General features: G+C 46.2%; 1 protein-coding gene across 1 annotated transcript in view; it reads left to right on the forward strand.

The window, feature by feature from the left end:
* WASF3 (WASP family member 3) overlaps nt 1-22,467 on the forward strand; it is a 77,862-nt gene that overhangs the window by 31,071 nt on the left and 24,324 nt on the right. The window contains exon 3 of the mRNA XM_044276383.1: nt 15,984-16,126. Within this exon, the coding sequence (XP_044132318.1) occupies nt 15,994-16,126 (133 nt within the window). The 5' untranslated portion in view covers nt 15,984-15,993. The remainder of the gene's footprint in view (nt 1-15,983; nt 16,127-22,467) is intronic.

A 22,467-nucleotide genomic window follows, 5' to 3' on the forward strand; every position in this document is an offset into this window, starting at 1 on the left:
GTCAGCATGCGTTTTGTGGATCCGATCCATGTATCCATGGATCCGTAAAAAATCATGCGGATGTCTGAATGGAGCCTTACAGGGGGGGTGATCAGTGACAGGGGGGTGATTACCCTGATCACCCCTGTCATTGATAACCCCCCTGTAAGGCTCCATTCAGACATCCGCATGCGTTTTGTGGATCCGATCCATGGATCCGTAAAAAATCATACGGACGTCTGAATGGAGCCTTACAGGGGGGTGATCAATGACAGGCGGGTGATCACCCATATACACTCCCTGATCACCCCCCTGTCATTGATAACCCCCCTGTAAGGCTCCATTCAGACGTCAGCATGCGTTTTGTGGATCCGATCCATGTATCCATGGATCCGTAAAAAATCATGCGGATGTCTGAATGGAGCCTTACAGGGGGGGTGATCAGTGACAGGGGGGTGATTACCCTGATCACCCCCTGTCATTGATAACCCCCCTGTAAGGCTCCATTCAGACGTCCGCATGCGTTTTGTGGATCCGATCCATGTATCCATGGATCCGTAAAAAATCATGCGGATGTCTGAATGGAGCCTTACAGGGGGGGTGATCACCCTGATTACCCTGATCACCCCTGTCATTGATAACCCCCCTGTAAGGCTCCATTCAGACGTCCGCATGCGTTTTGTGGATCCGATCCATGTATCCATGGATCCGTAAAAAATCATGCGGATGTCTGAATGGAGCCTTACAGGGGGGGTGATCAGTGACAGGGGGGTGATTACCCTGATCACCCCCTGTCATTGATAACCCCCCTGTAAGGCTCCATTCAGACGTCCGCATGCGTTTTGTGGATCCGATCCATGGATCCGTAAAAAATCATGCGGATGTCTGAATGGAGCCTTACAGGGGGGGTGATCAGTGACAGGGGGGTGATCACCCTGATTACCCTGATCACCCCCTGTCATTGATAACCCCCCTGTAAGGCTCCATTCAGACGTCCGCATGCGTTTTGTGGATCCGATACATGTATCCATGGATCCGTAAAAAATCATGCGGATGTCTGAATGGAGCCTTACAGGGGGGGTGATCAGTGACAGGGGGGTGATCACCCTGATTACCCTGATCACCCCCTGTCATTGATAACCCCCCTGTAAGGCTCCATTCAGACGTCCGCATGCGTTCTGTGGATCCGATCCATGGATCCGTAAAAAATCATGCGGATGTCTGAATGGAGCCTTACAGGGGGGGTGATCAATGACAGGGGGGTGATCAGGGAGTCTATATGGGTGATCACCCGCCTGTCATTGATCACCCGCCTGTCATTGATCACCCCCTGTCATTGATCACCCCCTGTCATTGATCACCCCCCTGTCATTGATCACCCCCCTGTAAGGCTCCATTCAGACATTTTTTTTGGCACAAGTTAGCGGAAATTTTTTGTTTGTTTTTGTTTTTTCTTACTAAGTCTCATATTCCACTAACTTGTGTCAAAAAATAAAATCTCACATGGACGCACCATACCCCTCACGGAATCCAAATGCGTAAACATTTTTAGACATTTATATTCCAGACTTCTTCTCACGCTTTAGGGCCCCTAAAAAGCCAGGGCAGTATAAATACCCCACATGTGACCCCATTTCGGAAAGAAGACACCCCAAGGTATTCCGTGAGGGGCGTATTGAGTCCATGAAAGATTGAAATTTTTGTCCTAAGTTAGCGGAAAGTGAGACTTTGTGAGAAAAAAACAAAAAAAAATCAATATCCGCTAACTTATGCAAAAAAAAAAAAAAAATTCTAGGAACTCGCCATGCCCCTCATTGAATACCTTGGGGTGTCTTCTTTCCAAAGTGGGGTCACATGTGGGGTATTCATACTGCCCTGGCTTTTTAGGGGCCCGAAAGTGTGAGAAGAAGTCTGGGATCCAAATGTCTAAAAATGCCCTCCTAAACGGAATTTGGGCCCCTTTGCGCATCTAGGCTGCAAAAAAGTGTGACACATCTGGTATCGCCGTACTCAGGAGAAGTTGGGGAATGTGTTTTGGGGTGTCATTTTACATATACCCATGCTGGGTGAGAGAAATATCTTGGTCAAATGCCAACTTTGTATAAAAAAATGGGAAAAGTTGTCTTTTGCCAAGATATTTCTCTCACCCAGCATGGGTATATGTAAAATGACACCCCAAAACACATTCCCCAACTTCTCCTGAGTACGGCGATACCAGATGTGTCACACTTTTTTGCTGCCAAGGTGGGCAAAGGGGCACATATTCCAAAGTGCACCTTTCGCATTTCACCGGTCATTTTTTACAGATTTTGATTGCAAAGTACTTCTCACACATTTGGGCCCCTAAATTGCCAGGGCAGTATAACTACCCCACAAGTGACCCCATTTTGGAAAGAAGACACCCCAAGGTATTCCGTGAGGGGCATGGCAAGTTTTTAGAATTTTTTATTTTTTGTCGCAAGTTAGTGGAATATGAGACTTTGTAAGAAAAAATAAAAAAAATAAAATCATCATCATTTTCCGCTAACTTGTGACAAAAAATAAAAAGTTCTATGAACTCACTATGCCCATCAGCGAATACCTTAGGGTGTCTACTTTCCGAAATGGGGTCATTTGTGGGGGTTTTCTACTGTTTGGGCATTGTAGAACCTCAGGAATCATGACAGGTGCTCAGAAAGTCAGAGCTGTTTCAAAAAGCGGAAATTCACATTTTTGTACCATAGTTTGTAAATGCTATAACTTTTACCCAAACCATTTTTTTTTTGCCCAAACATTTTTTTTTTATCAAAGACATGTAGAACAATAAATTTGGCGAAAAATGTATATATGGATGTCGTTTTTTTTGCAAAATTTTACAGCTGAAAGTGAAAAATGTCATTTTTTTGCAAAAAAATCGTTAAATTTCGATTAATAACAAAAAAAAGTAAAAATGTCAGCAGCAATAAAATACCACCAAATGAAAGCTCTATTAGTTCGAAGAAAAGGAGGTAAAATTCATTTGGGTGGTAAGTTGCATGACCGAGCAATAAACCGCTAAAGTTGTGGAGTGCCGATTTGTAAAAAAGGGCCTGGTCACTAGGGGGGTATAAACCTGTGGTCCTTAAGTGGTTAATATTGGCACTGGAAATTATTAGAGATTCTCAAATTCAGTGTGGCCTGAGAATATCAGCAGATCTGTTATGGTGAATTCACAGGGCATTAATTTGTTGCAAAAAAAATTCTGCAACTGTGCCATTCATCTGGATGGAGCTGGCAGAATCCCATGTGCTTGGCGAAACTACATCATTCACATGAATGGAACTGATTTCTGCAACAGATCTGTATGTTAATACAGCACTATAAGATTTGTGTAGTAGAATCTGAAGACCTTCATAGGAGAGTGGTCCTGTCATGTTCTTCTGATCCCCTCCCCTTTCTCAAGAAACCTTGATTGATGTTTCCGGATAGCTCATAAATTATTTTACACTATAGTAGTTAATAATTCAGGAGAACTGTCTGTTTTCTTTTTTTTGATTTTATTTTTATTCTTGTGACTCGTCAACTTAGAATATACTTGAATGGAGAACCAAAGCAGGTGAGCGTGCTTTTGTAAAGAATTGCTTGTTCTCCCAGGATGGGTTCCGATCCTGACCTTGGCACTAGGTTCACAGCTCCAGCACAGACTGGTCAGGACGAACTTGAAAAAAATAATTTCAGGGATGCAGGAGGAGGTACATCTGTATGATATGTTTGGGCTTGGTGATGTAACATACAGCGGCAGTAATTGATCTCCATTATAGTCGGCACATTATTGATCCAGGAAGCATATACCACAGCTGTGCAGAACAGACCATAACGTCGAAGGTAAGTACCATGTATTCTACATTTTATTTCATTTTTGTATTTTGTGGGATTTGAGGAGATTTGATCTTCATGAAATTATTTGAAGGCAAATTTGTTCACACAGGGTCTTTATCTGACGGAATTTGGCATGGATTCCATGACCACGTCAAGAAAAGACATGACCTTTCTTGGCAAAGTGTCACTATGGATGCCGCTTGACACTACAGCAGGTGCCTGCTCGCGGTTTAGCTCCATTCAGTTGGGCTAAACTGCAACAGGGGCTAAACCGCAACAGGGTCTACAAAATTCACATTGAAAAACCACGGCAGAAACCGAAGTCCCCTGATGAAGCCAGTACGCTGGTGAAACATGTAGGGAGGGTTTGGTCACTGGTACCTTTTTTTAGGCAGGGGACCGCTATTCTACATCTAGCATGGGATAGTGCTTGTTAACTAACGGACCTACAGAATCTACCTCTTGATAGAAGTGTTTGTGTGTGAGCAACTCTAGTGTGCTTTCTCTCCCTTCTCTTTCCCCTGCTTAGAAAAGAGCAAGGGGAGATCCTAGCAGTGAAAGAGGTCTCTCTCCACACCTAGGTTCTGATAGGAGTGTGTACTGTATGTGTGGTCTTAACGTACCTTCTGCCCCTCACGCCTTCCCCGTTTAGGGGTGTAAGAAAGGAGGAAGAGGAGTTTTTAGGAGTGGAAGAGGCCAATCTCCACACCTATGTATGACTGCTGACAAAAGCGAGCAATCACAAAATCGAATGCTCCTCTGCTACTATGGAAGAATCTAATAAGTAGCCTGCAGCCAGACCACACTAAGACCACTAGACCTAGGACGTATTGGGTAATCTGGATACCTACATGACTGCCCCCTGCTGCCTGGCAGCATCCGATCTCTTATAGGGGGCTGTGATCCGCACAATTAACCCCTCAGGTGCCGCACCTGAGGGGTTAATTGTGCGTATCATAGCCCCCTGTAAGAGATCAGGTGCTGCCAGGCAGCAGGGGGCAGACCCCCCCCCTCCCTCCCCAGTTTTGAATTCATTGGTGGCCAGTGCGGGGGGGCCGCACTGGCCATCAATGAACTCAATACAGGGGAGGGGGGCCCGCGGAGGCCGCACTGGCCACCAATTAATTTAATACAGGGATGGGAGGGAGGGGGGGGGCCGCACTGGCCACCAATGAATTTAATACAGGGGAGGGAGGACCAGACTGGCCACCAATAAATTTTAAACGAGGGAGGGAGGGGGGTCTGCCCCCTGCTGCCTGGCAGCACCTGATCTCTTACAGGGGGCTATGATATGCACAATTAACCCCTCAGGTGCAGCACCTGAGGGGTTAATTGTGCGGATCACAGCCCCCTGTAAGAGATCGGATGCTGCCAGGCAGCAGGGGGCAGTCATGTACACAGTTCTTAGTATATTCTAACTTGAAGCATCCCCATCACCATGGGAACGCCTCTGTGTATACGGTCGGATCTGAGTTTTCACGATGTAACTCAAATCCGATGGTATATTCTAACATAGAGGCGTTCCCATGGTGATGGGGACGCTTCAAGTTAAAATATACCATCGGATTGGAGAAAACTCTGATAGGGACTCCTGACTTTACATTGAAAGTCAACGGGGGACGGATCCGTTTGCAATTGCACCATATTGTGTCAACGTCAAACGGATCCGTCCCCATTGACTTGCATTGTAAGTCAGGACGGATCCGTTTGGCTCCGCACGGCCAGGCGGACACCAAAACGACTTTTTTTTAAACTTTCCTTCATGTCTGGTGATCCTCCAAAAATCACGGAAGACACACGGAAGAAAAAATGGACATGGATCACGGAACAATGGAACCCCATTTAGCGGACCGTGAAAAAATACTGTCGTGTGCATGAGGCCATAGGCTGCTTTTTGTCTTTTCTTGCCCTGGGCGCTCATGGCAGTGCTGTCTTCTAAAACTCTTTATCTGAATTATGGATATAGCCTTCCAAGTTTTATACTGTATGCAGTTTTTTTCCTGGCATTTGTTGCTGTTATTTTCAAGCTGCTAAAATCATTGTAAAGTGTTCTTGCTAACAGGTGTGCGCCATTGAACCAAAGCGATAATTTGTAGTCCTTTCCTCCCATTGTCGCCATGGTAACGGGCACTTACCAGCACATCATATAGGCACCTGCCTGACCCAGCGCTTCCCATGTGCTTGTCAATGGTATCATACACTGAGCTGTGTTGCTGTTGCAGACTGGTTTATACTGTATACTTTCATGCTTCTTCATAATGAGCAGATTCAAAAGGTTTTCAGGGACCTAAGTGTTGATAACCTATCCTCAAGATTGGCCATCAGTTTTGATCTGGGTAGGGATGGGGGGGGGGGGGGGGGGGGTTGCGGCACTCAGGAGAGAGCTACGGGTTCTTCTTTGCCCATTGACCTCATGACCATGGTTCACATGTCCTTTGTGTACCCAATTCAAGTGAATTTATTGCCAACTGTTCTTTAGTTCGAAGGGGATTTTGTCTAGACCAGAGATTGCCAACTTGCGTCTCTCCAGCTGTTACAAAACGACAACTCCCATCATGCCAAGTCTGCCTACAGCTATCAGCCTACAGCAGGGCATGGTGGGAGTTGTAGTTTTACAACAGCTGAAGAGCCTCAGGTTGGCCAGCCCTGGTCTAGACGGACCTCTTCTAAGCGATAACAGTTACTGACTGCCACCAAACTAATTTCAAGGAGTTGTAAAGGGTTCACCACTTGTTTGGCTAAGAAGGCTTATGTGACTCCTAAGTAACTTTATTTAAAAGCAGTTGGCGAGCCAGCCAGATGATCATCTTGGCCAATATGTGAGAGACTTAAAAATGACCCTAATGGACCTCATTATACAATATGTTAATGAGTTCTTTAGGGTGTCCAACGGGAATATATATATATATATATATATATATATATATATATATATATATATACTCACCTAAAGAATTATTAGGAGCACCTGTTCTATTTCTCATTAATGCGATTATCTAGTCAACCAATCACATGGCAGTTGCTTCAATGCATGTAGGGTTGTGGTCCTGGTCAAGACAATCTCCTGAACTCCAAACTGAATGTCAGAATGGGAAAGAAAGGTGGGCTACAACAGCAGAAGACCCCACCGGGTACCACTCATCTCCACTACAAATAGGAAAAAGAGGCTACAATTTGCACGAGCTCACCAAAATTGGACTGTTGAAGACTGGAAAAATGTTGCCTGGTCTGATGAGTCTCGATTTCTGTTGAGACATTCAAATGGTAGAGTCCGAATTTGGCGTAAACAGAATGAGAACATGTATCCATCATGCCTTGTTACCACTGTGCAGGCTGGTGGTGGTGGTGTAATGGTGTGGGGGTTGTTTTCTGGGCACACTTTAGGCCCCTTAGTGCTAATTGGCCATCGTTTAAATGCCACGGGCTACCTGAGCATTGTTTCTGACCATGTCCATATCTTCATGACCACCATGTACCCAATCTCCGATGGCTACTTCCAGGAGGATAATGCACCATGTCACAAAGCTTGAATCATTTCAAATTGGTTTCTTGAACATGACAATGAGTTCACTGTACTAAAATGGCCCCAACAGTCGCCAGATCTCAACCCAATAGAGCATCTTTGGGATGTGGTGGAACGGGAGCTTCGTGCTCTGGATGTGTATCCCTTAAATCTCCATCAACTGCAAGATGCTATCCTATCAATATGGGCCAACATTTCTAAAGAATGCTATCAGCACCTTGTTGAATCAATGCCACGTAGAATTAAGGCCGTTCTGAAGGCAAAAGGGGGTCCAACAAAAAGCTCAGTGTGTTATTAGGTTGATTCCTAAGCGAAAGGTCACTGGTTCAAATCCAGGAGCAGCCATGAAGTAGATTTCCCAAGAAAAGGGAAACTGCATCATCCAGCTCATCGATAGCAGTATCTCGGCCAAGAAAATTGCCAAACTGCATCATCATGTGAGTGACTTGACATTTGGAAGAATAAGGAATGGAGTCCATCCATCCATTCCAAAGCCAAGAGGTGTATGTCCAGGCAAAATATCGGAGTCAACAATTTGGCTCATCTAAAGTTCTATCAGTTCTGGTGCGACAAACACTGCAGTGGAGGTGGCTCGTATGCTTCGTAATATTGAGATCACAGACGTCCATGCAAGCACCGTGCGATGCACATTACAAGTCTAGAATGGTGGCCTGAAAAAAGGTGAAGAAGCCTTGATTTATCGATATCCTAATAAGCGTTGGCTTGAGTTTGCAAAAAAGTATGAATAATGGACAGTAGAAGATTGGAAACAGGTGATTTAGAGTGATGAGATGAAATTCAACAGATTGGGCACTTATGGGTGCAAATGGGTCTGGATGAAAGGGGGCTAACGGATCGAGAAATTGAAGGAACTGTCAATTTCGGTGGAGGAAGCCTGATGATATGGGGTTGTTTCACGGCCAAAGGCATTGGGTACTTGACCAGGATCGATGGTGGTCTCAATGCTGAGCTATATGTGAGTATACTACAAGACGAGTTACTTCGTACACTCGAGTACTATGGGTATAAAAAGGATGACATGGTGTTCCAGCACGACAACAATCCAAAGAATTCGTTGAGATTAGCGAAGAAATGGTTCAATGACTATGAAGTAGAGAAGCTTGATTGGCCTCCCCACAGTCCCCAGTCCACAACCTAATTGAACACTTGTGAGTAGAGTTGAAGAAAAAGCCGTATTTGTACCGAAGTAAGGCTACTTTAACATTAGCGTTTTTTGCGGATCCGTCATGGACCTGCAAAAACACTTCGGTTACAATAATACAACCGCATGCATCCGTCATGAATGGATTCGGTTGTATTATGTCTTCTATAGCCATGACGGATGCGTCATAAACACCATTGTAAGTCAATGGGGGACGGATTAGTTTTCTATTGCGTCAGAGAAGACGGATACGTCCTGACTTACATTGTGTGCCAGAACAGATCTGTCTTGCTCCGTACCACATGGCGGACAGAAAAAAACTATGCATGCAGCGTTTTGGTGTCCGTCTCCAGAGCGGAATGGTGACTGATCGGAGGCAAACTGATGCATTCTGAGTGGATCCTTTTCCATTCAGAATGCATAAGGGCAAAACAAATACGTTTTGGACCGCTTGTGAGAGTCTATGACGGATGTCGGAAACAGAAAGCCAAAACGCTAGTGTGAAAGTAGCCTAAGCCGACCAGTATGCCCCAACATTGGGAATGAATTGGGACAGATTTCGCTCTATCAGATTCAAGCATGCCCAGAAAGATTCAGACAGTGTTGAAAGCCAAAGGTGGATTTACAAAATGTAGAATTTTAGGAGCAAAACAGTAATATCACAGTTACATGACAAGAATCTGCATAACTAATCATATGCTAAATAGTTGCTAGTCCAATTTATGTATGAGATAGCCAAGATGATTGTCTATAAAATGATGGGAGTCTCACGTTCTAAGCTGCAGTAGATGGTGAGATATGGAGCCTGAAAGTCAAAAGTTCAAAACATTGTTACACTTTTGCTCGTGTGTGTGTGTGTGTGTGTGTGTGTGTATATATATATATATATATATATATATATATATATATATTCGTGTTTTGGCTTTCCATTTGTGAGATCTGTCATGGGCTCTCAGAAGGAGTCCAAAACGGATCAGTTTTGCCCTAATGCATTCTGAATGGAAAAGGATCCGCTCAGAATACATCAGTTTGCCTCCGTTCCATCACCATTCCGCTTTGGGGGAGGACACCAAAACGCTGCTTGCGTTTTGCTGTCTGTTTGACGAAACTGAGCCAAACGGATCTGTCCTGGCACACAATGTAAGTCAATGGGGACGGATCCGTTTTCTCTGACACAATCTGGCACAATAGAAAACGGATCCGTCTCCCATTGACTTTCAATGGAGTTCATGGCGGATCCGTCTTGGCTATGTAACAGATAAAACAAACGGCTCCGTTCATGACGGATGCATGCGGTTGTATTATTTTTGCAGATCCATGACGGATCCGCCCAAAAAGTGAGTGTGAAAGTATCCTAAATTGCATGAGCTGTGTTATTTGGTATTAGTGGGTAGGAATGCTAGATGGGAGCAATAAGGCATCACCCTGAAAAGGCAAGACAGACACTCCTTGGTGGTGTGTACACAGGAAAGGAATCAAATGAGGTTGTATGCACGTAACTAAAACAAGAGGATTTGGAAAGGAAGAAAGTTACATATAACTTGGTACAGGTGCCAGCAATCTGAACCTCTAGTCCAGATCCTTCCAGTGATATAAGATCCTGGGGGACCTAATTTTCATACGTGTGTCATTGAGACTACTGGTAAAATTTAACTTGTTATTAACCTCTATGAAGGGGACAGAGTATTTCTGTTCCTGGTGTGGGGACTCGCTCTGGTAGTTAGGATAAGCGGGCGCAGTACAGAGGCAAAATACAAGTTTATAATTAAAACTTCAGTGTTCATTCACACATGATGCCAAAAGCAAAACGTCACTTTTGCAGTGTTTTTGTTACCTCACACCCAATGGCAAGTTAACATAATAAAAGTCACCTTGGTGGCAGTTCTGCCTCAGAAAGTTCAAACAGAGGCTTCAGACGGCCCGTTCCCCTGACACACGGGTCTAAGTTGCCCAGCACAGCCCTCAGATACCAGCACACAGACCTCCTGAGCTCCACTGTCAGACGGAGGTAATCCTCTGCACCTGGCAGTGCTCGCTGGTTTTAAAGGGGGTCTTTCACCTAATCTGAGCGTTTTAGACCGCTCAGATCAGGTTATAGACTCTTTAACCCTCATTACGATCATACCTTTGTCTTATGTGTCCCTCGCCCAGATAATGAAAATAATACTTTTTAAACTTATGCAAATTACCTTCTTAAGGTGCCCAGGGGCGGCGTTACTGGGCGATGTGCCCAGAAAAACACACCTCCAGCCGGCGGACGTCACGAGCGGCACCAGAGGACGGCGGGCTGTGAACTGGCCCGCACCTGCGCACTGCTCTGCCCATTATGGGCAGAGGAACATCCTTTCATATTGCACATGCGCCGGCCGGCTGTCTTTAGTTGGCCGGCGCATGCGCAATATGAAAAGCTGTTCATCTGCCCATAATGGGCAGAGCAGTGCGCAGGTGCGGGCCAGTTCCCAGCCCGCCGTCCTCTGGTGACGTCCGCCGGCTGGAGGTGTGTTTTTCTGGGCACATCGCCCAGTAACGCCGCCCCTGGGCACCTTCAGAAGGTAATTTGCATAAGTTTAAAAAGTATTATTTTCATTATCTGGGCGAGGGACACATAAGACAAAGGTATGATCGTAATGAGGGTTAAAGAGTCTATAACCTGATCTGAGCGGTCTAAAACGCTCAGATTAGGTAAGAGACTCCCTTTAAGCCTGGCAAAACCCAGCCTGGAATGTGGGGAGTAGTCACCCACCCAGCACTTTGACTACTCCCAGTAAGAGCCGTCCCGGATCAGCTATACAGCCATGCTAAGCACCAAGGTGTCAAACAGCAACTGCTACATAAAACCGGCTCTTACTCCACCTAGGCCAGGAACCTCGGTGACACGTACCTATCATCCACGATGATTCCTTGTACCTTCTTACATTGGCTATTGTTTATTGACTAGCAATGGGAAGAAGTCTTGTCATATAGCTTCAGAATAAAATTGACAAAATGACGACAACATCCTTTTTAATAGTTATCATTTTTTATTAATTTCAATAGACCAAACATTTTTTAGCATTATTGTGTCACAGTGGTATAACCCAGCCGTGGACCCTCAGTTGAGATCCAAATATAGCAGCCCACCGAATAAAACAGTACAATTCCCCTGTGGCTGCAGAATATTCTGTTGTCTTCAGAGTTAAAGCCGAGGTGTATGTTTCTTAGTTATTGAATTTTTGATCATAAAGTAGACCCATCTAGCCACAACCCTGGAGTCAGGTGGCCATGCCATTGCCAACCCATTCAGGGTTTCCTGTTGATGTCTCAAAAAAAAATTAAAAATAAAACATCAGGTGTGGTCTGCCTGCTCTCCAAAGTCAGCATTAAGTTGTCCATTCTTGATTACAATTTCCCATAGGCCCAAAAAGTTCTCATAGACATGGTAAATCACTTACCAACCGATTTCAAGGAACAGACTATATAGCAGATTAAGGACCATTGTCTAGCAGCCTTCACTAAGTACTTTAGTTATTATTAGCTGATTTCCAGCTCAAGATCTTTTTTTAACTATGGCTTGATCGGAATTAGAGAAGCTTTTTTTTTTTTTTGTAATCCCAATAAAGCCATTTGTGTATTTGATGAGGAAGAGCTACTTGGTATCATAGACAGCTGGCACCCAAGGTATACACAGTGTAGCTCCCATCTTCAAGAGACCCCCTTGTGAACCATCTGGATCTGTGGAAGTTCAGTCTGAGTGTCTAAAAGAAGAGGATTAACACGTCAGCATCTTCTTTCCTTAATACTTTAATCTAGTTGGTGCTTGGAGAAGGAGAGTGGCCAAGTTACCAGGCAGCTCTTGAATTTGTTTGCAAATAGGGGGTCTAGAGTGAAGAACCCTGCTAAAATCTAGGAGGTGGGCCTATCCTAGGGAGGGCGCACACCCAATACCTAGGCAAGTGAGCAGTAGGTCAATCATTATTTAGTGTAGATGGTGTTAATTCCTTGTGGTAGTGTTTATTTCTTAGGGTACGTTTAGATGCTGTGGAAAACAACTGCCACTGATTTAAGGGTACGTCCACACCCACACGTGATGGGAAATACAGAGGGAAGGTCTGCTGTGGATTTTGCAGCTGATTCATGAATATGTAAATATTCATGATTCAGTATTTCATGCAGGTTGTTACTGTGGCATTGGCCGTAGACTTTACCCTCTCCACTGAGTGAAATCCGCTGGGGGGATCTGCAGCATAAATTGACACTTGGCAGATTAAAAATTTCTCACCGCAGATCAATTTACAGTTCAGATTTTTTTATGTAGCGTGTGGATGGGAGTTCCTAAAATCTCACCCACTTGGCTGGTACTGTGCAACACTGCAGACTTGCTGCACGAAAATCTATGACTGCAAATTTGCAGTGCGTGTGAACAAACTCCAAATCCACAGTGATGCAGATTCTGCCGCAGATTTCTCCCTATGCATTGCAATGGTCATGTTCAAGGAACAGCTCGATTTTAAATGATTGGGACTATTATACATTGTTCTGCACAGCAGGTCCCCAAGAGTGCACCTGCGCAAGAAATCCCGCTAGGGAGGCCTTCCCATGCTGCTGATTTTGTTGCAGAATGGGGCAGCAAGCACACGGATTTCTCCAAGCCTCGCTCAGGTGAACGGAACTGATTTTCGATTGCAGAAAATTCTGCAACAAAATCGGCAGCGTGTGAAGCCACCCTTAAATGGGCCACAGTGCAGCTTTTGCAATCAGTGGCAGCATCAGGAGCCGCACCACTCAGAAAGTTATCTTAGTGATATACAGCAAACTTCTGTGGTGGAAACGGACGAATTCCGCCTGTCACGGTTTTACATCCCTGACCTATTTTGGCCAGGGATGGACAGAATTTGGCATCCAGAGGTTTCCAGGGGGCAGCTTGACTTTTTTTTTTATTTTTTATTTTTTTCCCTCAATGGTCCAACAATAAGTACATCCATAGACAGAAAGCTCAAAAGTGCGATGCTGTCAGTAAAGTTGACGGAAAAGGGAAGTTGTGGTTTGGACTCAGGAGTGAGACGCCCAAATATCTGTAAAGTTTACTGCCAGTCCACTGATCTCTCATTTTATTACTTTGCTGGTTACAGCTCTTCTAATTACATTTTTCTGTAAAGCTGGCTTTAAGGGTTTTTCTGGGAATAATTACTTTTTATCTAATGCCCATGCAGTGCTGGATGTAAACACTCTTTTTGGACCAGGATATGGACTCACCGGATGCAGTGTGGAGTAGGTAGGTATAAATCTGTGGGCATTACATAAAAAGTAATTATTCCCGGACAACCCCTTTAAGGGGTGTTCAGCATTTATAAATGAAACTTGTTATGTAGAAAATGATTTGCGTTATTCCAGCCTAACAATATCGATGACCAAACCTTTGATAGGCCACCAGCATCCCTGCCGATCAGCTGTTTGGAGGAGCGCTGCAGCCTCTTCAGTATTTCCTAGACGCCCCTTTACATAGTAGTGACTGTGCATGGCAATTACAGTTTCTTCTAAGCAAACAGGACAAAGCTGTAATCACCTTCAGGATGTTTTCCTTAGAGCAGGAAACATTGAAGAGGCTGCAGTGCTTGCAGAAGTGCTGCACTCTACAAACAGATGATTGGTGGGGTGTTAAGTCAGACCAAGGGCGTTGCTAGGGTCTTCTCAAAAGATCCGGGGCCAAAGCCCCAATGCATATGGCCCAATTCTCTAAGTCCACCAAACACCCCCACCCCCCAGAAACACTAGCACTGAAGACATTTTACTGTATTTGCTATACAACAGCACATACCTGTCACATCCAGTGCCTCCCAGGTGACGTCTCTTCTGATGTAGATCTTCTCTGTCATCATCTCCATTCGGTCCGGACAACTTCTCTCAGCCGCGCCTCGTCTCTGCAGAGTGTGACACACAGACATCTTAGCTTCCTCACTTTTATGAACCCCCAAATACTATCCTGAAGAAAAATGAGTGCCCCCATAGTAATTGTACTCCTCATAGTCCCACCAATAGTAATTCCCTTCTAGAATGCCCTCATTAGTAATACTGCCCCCTACAGTTCCCCCAACAGTGATGACGCTCCCCAAGAGTGCCTCTATTAGTAGAAGAGCCCTCCAGTATTAATAATATCCTTACAGAGCCCCCAGTAGAAATAAGACCCCACCTATGGTTTCCCTAGTGGTAATAAAGCTCTCTACAGACCCCTCAGTAGTAATAAGGCCCCCATTGTGCTCTGGTAGAAATAATGTGGATCTAGAAGTCCCTCCTATAGAGCCCCCAGTAGTAATAAGAATGCCTAATGTCCCCTGGATCTAAAATGCCCCCACATTGCCCCCGGTATTTATAATGCACCCTACTGTTATAATGCTCGCCCTGAAGTGCCCCCAGTATTTCTAATGCCCCCCGTAGTTATGTAGTTATATTCCTCCATTTACTGTCCTCAGAAATTATAATTCCTCAGCCCCCTCCAAAATACTGTCCCATGTAAATAACATCACACCATCTCTCCTGCCCCCTCCAATATACAGTCCCACATAAATAACAGGCCCCCGAATGTTTTAACCCAGCAACGCCCCTGAGTCAGACCTCCACTGATCTGATATTGATGGCCTGATACCACTGTAAGCTTATCTTGCTGATTCTGCGTCCCTCCTATTCTGCTGATCTGTGTTGGTCCTGTTCACAGTTTGTATGCGATGATGTTGTGTGCCAATCCTTACCTTGTGGTGTGACATCAACCTAGACAACATGTCACCAGGGTGGCTAAGTGACACCTGCCATTGTAGCATTTTGTCCATGACAACATCACGTCATGTGGCAGAGAGGTCCAAAGACCAGTGGAGATCGGCATTGTGGCAACTTCGCTGAATCAAATTGACAGACCTTTCTATGCTTACAGCAATGGGTCGATCAGTGTAACGGACTCCTCTTCTGCCTATTTTATATAGTGGGTTCCTGAGACAAATAAAAGATACGTTGAAATAAATTCCGAATTTTTACTTGGACTTCGACCACACCTGAGGAACAAGTGTCATCATGTTCTGGTTGGTAAGGTATATTAGATGTGTATCGGACAAACCAGCCATTATCTGTGGCACTGGCCGGCCATCTAATGTGTATGGAGACCTACCTCTCCCCTTACACCTGCCTGCATAAGCATCAGGCGGTTGGATTTCAGTATGCCCAATCCTTTTGTTCATAGGTAGATAAGACACCACTTTTAGACTTGTGCGTTACTGGTGTTTTGTAGATTCTCTCCACCGTGCAGCTAGAGATCGATGAAACCCACTGATAATTCAGCAGACGTCTCCATTACTCTAGCCAGAAATGGACTGAGGAACGGAAACCAGTTCTAGCTGTGCAGAGGCTTTGATTAGAAGACAGCACTTTCCATTTAAGCTGGTTCATTTTCCTTTTCTACTTTGACTTTGACATTATTTTCTTATGCCACCCCCCCCCCCCCCTTTTCTTTCCCTTTAGATACTAAGCCATGCCATTGGTGAAGAGAAACATAGAACCCCGGCACCTCTGCCGGGGATCGGTGCCGGATGGGATCACCAGTGAACTGGAGTGCGTGACCAATAATACCCTTGCCGCCATCATCCGACAGCTCAGCAGCCTAAGTAAGGAGCCTTCATTCTGTCATGTACAGCTGACTTAATGGTCTAAGTAAAGGCGCTATCGGTTTTAGGGTGCCCGTACACATTGGTTGTGCTGCACCAGGTTTACTATGAATTACTGCAGTTCGGCTTGTGCAGGTGAAGCATGTTTTTTGCATTTTTCACCTTTACTAGCCGCACGACTGAAAACGTCGCGATTTACTATAAAACAGTAAGCAGATTTGGCCACAGCGATCCAGCCATGCTTCACATACACTTTGTAAGCACCGCACTATTGTAATATACCTCCTGATTTACCCAGATCCCTTCCCCCAAACCACCAATTAATTATCTAATTTTATAGAGCACTGCATGCACCTCCATTGATATCAGCTGGCGTCCTGCAATGTGAAGCAAGCCCTGGGCTCCCAGCAGCAGGACCCGCTATAATGAACCTGCAATGTCAGATGGGATTTTTATTTTATACGGTTTCTTTAAATGAGATTACACAAGATCCTGTCTGCCGGTCACAGCATTATTCTCAATAGCTGTACATTGTCCTGTTTGCCAGCACAGCTTTATACTGGATGTCCTACCATCTGTGCCCTCCTAAGATCAGACAGGAATATAAGTGGTAGATTTGTCTAGTCTAAGGCTCCATGCACACAGCTGTTGCCGTTTTTGCGGTCAGCAAACCGTGGATATGCAAAATATGGTTACCGGCCGTGTGCATGCTACACTTTCCTCAGCCCCTATTATTGAAATGCCTATTCCGACAAAAATAGGACATGTTCTATAACAGGGCTTGTCAAATTTTCTTGGAACCTAGGAGCTAAAAAAGTTAGGAGCCAGGCAGAGCCGCGTCATAAAGCCCCCAGTAGATGCCCCCATAGTGCTCCCCCCCCCCACTTCTCCATAGAGCCCCCTAATAATGCATGCCAATACATAGGGCCCCCAGTATGTGCCCCCATAGTGCTCCTTCCCCTCTTATCCATAGTGCTCCCCATAATGTGCCAGTATATAGGGCCCCCATAGTGCCTCCCATAATGTGCCAGTATATAGGGTCCCCATGGTGCTTCCCCTCTTCTCCATAGTGCCCCCCCCCCCGTTGTGCCAGTATATAGGGCCACCATAGTGCTTCCCCTCTTCTCCATAGTGCCCTCCCCATATTGTGCCAGAATATAGGGCCCCATAGTGCTTCCCTCTTCTCCATAGTGCCCCCCCATATTGTGCCAGTATATAAGGCCACCATAGTGCTTCCCCTCTTCTCCATAGTGCCCCCCATATTGTGCCAGAATATAGGGCCCCATAGTGCTTCCCTCTTCTCCATAGTGCCCCCCCTTGTTGTGCCAGTTTATAGGGCCCCCACCCCCCTTCTTGCCACAGTATACTACAAATAATAGAAACCATAAACGTACCGGTATATACTTACCTTATGCTGCTGTCAGTGATGCGATGCAGGCCTCTTCCGCCCTGTGTCCCACACTGTACGGCTCAGGCGGCACGATGACGTCATTGCGCTGCCGGCACCTGCCTCTGATAGCCTACAGGCACTAGGCCTGTAGCATTTCAGAGGAACGGGCGAAGGAAGACTCCTCTCCCCTGCTCCTCCGCACCATTCATCTGTATCGCTGTCCTGAGGACGGCGATACAGATAAATATGGAGATGAGCGCTTCCACAATGGAGGCTCTCATCTCCACTCCTGCTGCCTCCGGACAGATTGGGGCCCCCTCCGCTGCTCCGCACCCGTCACCCGGGCACCTTTGAAACAGGCTGACAAATACCCAAGCGCCAGGACCAAATTCCTGATCGGCATGGCGACCTGGCGCCTGGGATTTGTCGAGCCCTGTTCTATAATTTGCAGAATGCACGGATGCGGACAGCACTCGCTGTCCCCAAAGAAATGAATGGAAATTCTTCAAAATAAAAGTGAATCTCCAGATAAAGAGAGAGTAGTTTTTTTGCCTGCAGGGTTTCTTAACTGTTCTGCTGCCAGGAGATCCTACTAGGGATGAGCCATAAGTTATGGTCCATGGTAGCGGAATCCATAACGGAATTCTTAGATAACCCGAACCTTGTATGCCGAACTTGACAACACTAGATCCTACACATTGTGCACAGTCTTTGTCATACAGTACAGACCAAAAGTTTGGACTATGAAAATTGTAGATTCACACTGAAGGCATCAAAACTATGAATTAACACATGTGGAATTATATACATAACAAAAAAGTGTGAAACAACTGAAAATATGTCAGTCTAGGTTCTTCAAAGTAGCCACCTTTTGCTTTGATTACTGCTTTGCACACTCTTGGCATTTTCCTGATGAGCTTCAAGAGGTAGTCACCTGAAATGGTTTTAACTTCGCAGGTGTGCCCTGTCAGGTTTAATAAGTGGGATTTCTTGCCTTATCAATGGGGTTGGGACCATCAGTTGCGTTGTGGAGAAGTCAGGTGGATACACAGCCGATAGTCCTACTGAATAGACTGTTAGAATTTGTATTATGGCAAGAAAAAAGCAGCTAAGTAAAGAAAAACGAGTGGCCATCATTACTTTAAGAAATGAAGGTCAGTCAGTCCGAAAAATTGGGAAAACTTTGAAAGTGTCCCCAAGTGCAGTCACGAAAACCATCAAGCGCTACAAAGAAACTGGCTCACATGCGGACCGCCCCAGGAAAGGAAGACCAAGAGTCACCTCTGCTGCGGAGGATAAGTTCATCCGAGTCACCAGCCTCAGAAATTGCAGGTTAACAGCAGCTCAGATTAGAGACCAGGTCAATGCCACACAGAGTTCTAGCAGCAGACACATCTCTAGAACAACTGTTAAGAGGAGACTGTGTGAATCAGGCCTTCATTGTAGAATATCTGCTAGGAAACCACTGCGAAAGGACAGGCAACAAGCAGAAGAGACTTGTTTGGGCATTAGACCAGTGGAAATCTGTGCTTAGGTCTGATGAGTCCAAATTTGAGATCTTTGGTTCCAACCACCGTGTCTTTGTGCGACGCAGAAAAGGTGAACGGATGGACTCTACATGCCTGTTTCCACTGTGAAGCATGGAGGAGGAGGTGTGATGGTGTGGGGATGCTTTGCTGGTGACACTGTTGGGGATTTATTCAAAATTGAAGGCATACTGAACCAGCATGGCTACCACAGCATCTTGCAGCGGCATGCTATTCCATCCGGTTTGCGTTTAGTTGGACCATCATTTATTTTTCAACAGGACAATGACCTCAAACACACCTCCAGGCTGTGTAAGGGCTATTTGACCATGAAGGAGAGTGATGGGGTGCTGCGCCAGGTGACCTGGCCTCCACAGTCACCGGACCTGAACCCAATCGAGATGGTGTGGGGTGAGCTGGACCGCAGAGTGAAGGCAAAAGGGCCAACAAGTGCTAAGCATCTCTGGGAACTCCTTCAAGACTGTTGGAAGACCATTTCAGGTGACTACCTCTTGAAGCTCATCAAGAGAATGCCAAGAGTGTGCAAAGCAGTAATCAAAGCAAAAGGTGGCTACTTTGAAGAACCTAGAATATGACATATTTTCAGTCGTTTCACACTTTTTTGTTATGTATATAATTCCACATGTGTTAATTCATAGTTTTGATACCTTCAGTGTGAATCTACAATTTTCATAGTCAAGAAAATAAAGAAAACTCTTTGAATGAGAAGGTGTGTCCAAACTTTTGGTCTGTACTGTCTGTCCTTGGTTACAGAAGGCTTTGCCGTGTAAAGGTAGTTGTCCAAGTAATTTAAAGGGGATCTGCCAGTTCCAAAATTATGGTAAGCAGTGTATAGTCTTCTGAGTTATGTAATTTTTATCTTTATACTCACTTGCATTCTGCAGCTGTGCTCCAACATACCAGCTGTAAAATGCATTAAGAGGACTTAAAGAGGAGTCCTCCCAATCAGAGGTCACAATAATGCCTGTACAAGCGTCATAGACGCCTGTTCAGGCCATTTTACTACCTGAAAAAAGACTTTTTCGAGTCAGGAGCGCTGTATCAGAAGCTACTAGGTCCGGTGTTCCGTTAGTATTCCCTACCCCGTGAGATTTCCCTACCCTTGTCACTTCCGGCCACACCGGATATGACGTGAGGAGGTGTGCTGCGCCGCGCAGGCGCACCACGACGTGGTAGGGAAATTTCACAGCAGAGCCTCACCAGCGGTTAGGGTAGGGAAAAAGCACTGGCCCGCAGTGTCGGGCCAGTGTCCTGCTGAGAACATCCATCCGATCACCGCGCCTGTGCACGGCATACCTCCTCACATCATGTCCGGTGCGGCCAGAGGTGACGAGGGTAGGGAAATCTCACTGGGTAGGGAAATCTAACGGAACACCGGCACACATGAAGCCATGCCCCTCTCCCAAGAAGCCCCACCCCTCACGGATCGCTCTCTTGCTCGCTCTCTCCAGCTCTCTTGCTCTTTCTCTCTCTCTTTCTCTCTCTCCAGCTCTCTTGCTCTTTCTCTCTCTCTCTCTTTCTCTCTTTCCAGCTCTCTTGCTCTTTCTCTCTCTCTCTCTTTCTCTCTCTCCAGCTCTCTTGCTCTCTCTCTCTCTCTCTCTCCAGCTCTCTTGCTCTCTCTCTCTCTCTCTCTCTCCAGCTCTCTTGCTCTCTCTCTCTCTCTCTCTCTCCAGCTCTCTTGCTCTCTCTCTCTCTCTCCAGCTCTCTCTCTCTCTCTCTCTCTCTCTCTCTCTCTCTCTCTCTCTCTCTCTCTCTCTCTCTCTCTCTCCTCTCTCTCTCTCTCTCCAGCTCTCTTGCTCTCTCTCTCCAGCTCTCTTGCTCTCTCTCTCCAGCTCTCTTGCTCTCTCTCTCCAGCTCTCTTGCTCTCTCTCTCCAGCTCTCTTGCTCTCTCTCTCCAGCTCTCTTGCTCTCTCTCTCCAGCTCTCTTGCTCTCTCTCTCCAGCTCTCTTGCTCTCTCTCTCCAGCTCTCTTGCTCGCTCTCTCCAGCTCTCTTGCTCGCTCTCTCTCCAGCTCTCTTGCTCTCTCTCTCTCTCTCTCTCCAGCTCTCTTGCTCTCTCTCTCTCTCTCTCCAGCTCTCTTGCTCTCTCTCTCTCTCCAGCTCTCTTGCTCTCTCTCTCTCTCTCTCCAGCTCTCTTGCTCTCTCTCTCTCTCTCCAGCTCTCTTGCTCTCTCTCTCCAGCTCTCTTGCTCTCTCTCTCCAGCTCTCTTGCTCTCTCTCTCCAGCTCTCTTGCTCTCTCTCTCCAGCTCTCTTGCTCTCTCTCTCCAGCTCTCTTGCTCTCTCTCTCTCTCCAGCTCTCTTGCTCTCTCTCTCTCTCCAGCTCTCTTGCTCTCTCTCTCTCCAGCTCTCTTGCTCTCTCTCTCTCGCTCTCTCTCTCTCTCTCTCCAGCTCTCTTGCTCTCTCTCCAGCTCTCTTGCTCTCTCGCTCTCTCTCTCCAGCTCTCTTGCTCGCTCGCTCTCTCTCTCCAGCTCTCTTGCTCGCTCGCTCTCTCTCTCTCGCTCTCTTGCTCTCTTGCTCGCTCTCTCTCTCTCTCGCTCTCTCTCTAGCTCTCTTGCTCTCTCTAGCTCTCTTGCTCTCTCTCTAGCTCTCTTGCTCTCTCTAGCTCTCTTGCTCTCTCTAGCTCTCTTGCTCTCTCTCTCTCTCCAGCTCTCTTGCTCTCTCTCTCTCTCCAGCTCTCTTGCTCTCTCTCTCTCTCCAGCTCTCTTGCTCTCTCTCTCTCTCCAGCTCTCTTGCTCTCTCTCTCTCTAGCTCTCTTGCTCTCTCGCTCTCTCTCTCCAGCTCTCTTGCTCGCTCGCTCTCTCTCTCCAGCTCTCTCGCTCTCTCGCTCTCTTGCTCGCTCTCTCTCTCTCTCTAGCTCTCTCTCTCTCTAGCTCTCTCTCTCTAGCTCTCTTGCTCTCTCTAGCTCTCTTGCTCTCTCTAGCTCTCTTGCTCTCTCTAGCTCTCTTGCTCTCTCTAGCTCTCTTGCTCTCTCTCTCTCCAGCTCTCTTGCTCTCTCTCTCTCTCCAGCTCTCTCTCCAGCTCTCTTGCGCTCTCTCTCTCTCTCTCTCTCTCTCTCTCTCCAGCTCTCTTGCTCTCTCTCTCTCTCCAGCTCTCTTGCTCTCTCTCTCTCTCCAGCTCTCTTGCGCTCTCTCTCTCTCTCTCTCTCTCTCTCTCTCTCTCGCTCTCTCTCTCCAGCTCTCTTGCTCACTCTCTCTCTCTCCAGCTCCAGTGCGTGGACTAAACACTACATTGTGGTTACAGTACCTGTGTTGATGTCAGTCATGTGATCAGCTATGTGTGTGTGTGTGTGTGTGTGTGTGTGGGAGGAGTTAGGGGAACACAGGCTCCATGTAGGACTGTGCTGGTGTAGAGTGCAGAGGTACTTTATGTATGGAAGGTGTGTATAAAGCAGGGCTATATCAGTGTA

The sequence above is a fragment of the Bufo gargarizans genome, chromosome 1 (assembly GCF_014858855.1).
Source record: "Bufo gargarizans isolate SCDJY-AF-19 chromosome 1, ASM1485885v1, whole genome shotgun sequence".
Taxonomy (NCBI): domain Eukaryota; kingdom Metazoa; phylum Chordata; class Amphibia; order Anura; family Bufonidae; genus Bufo; species Bufo gargarizans.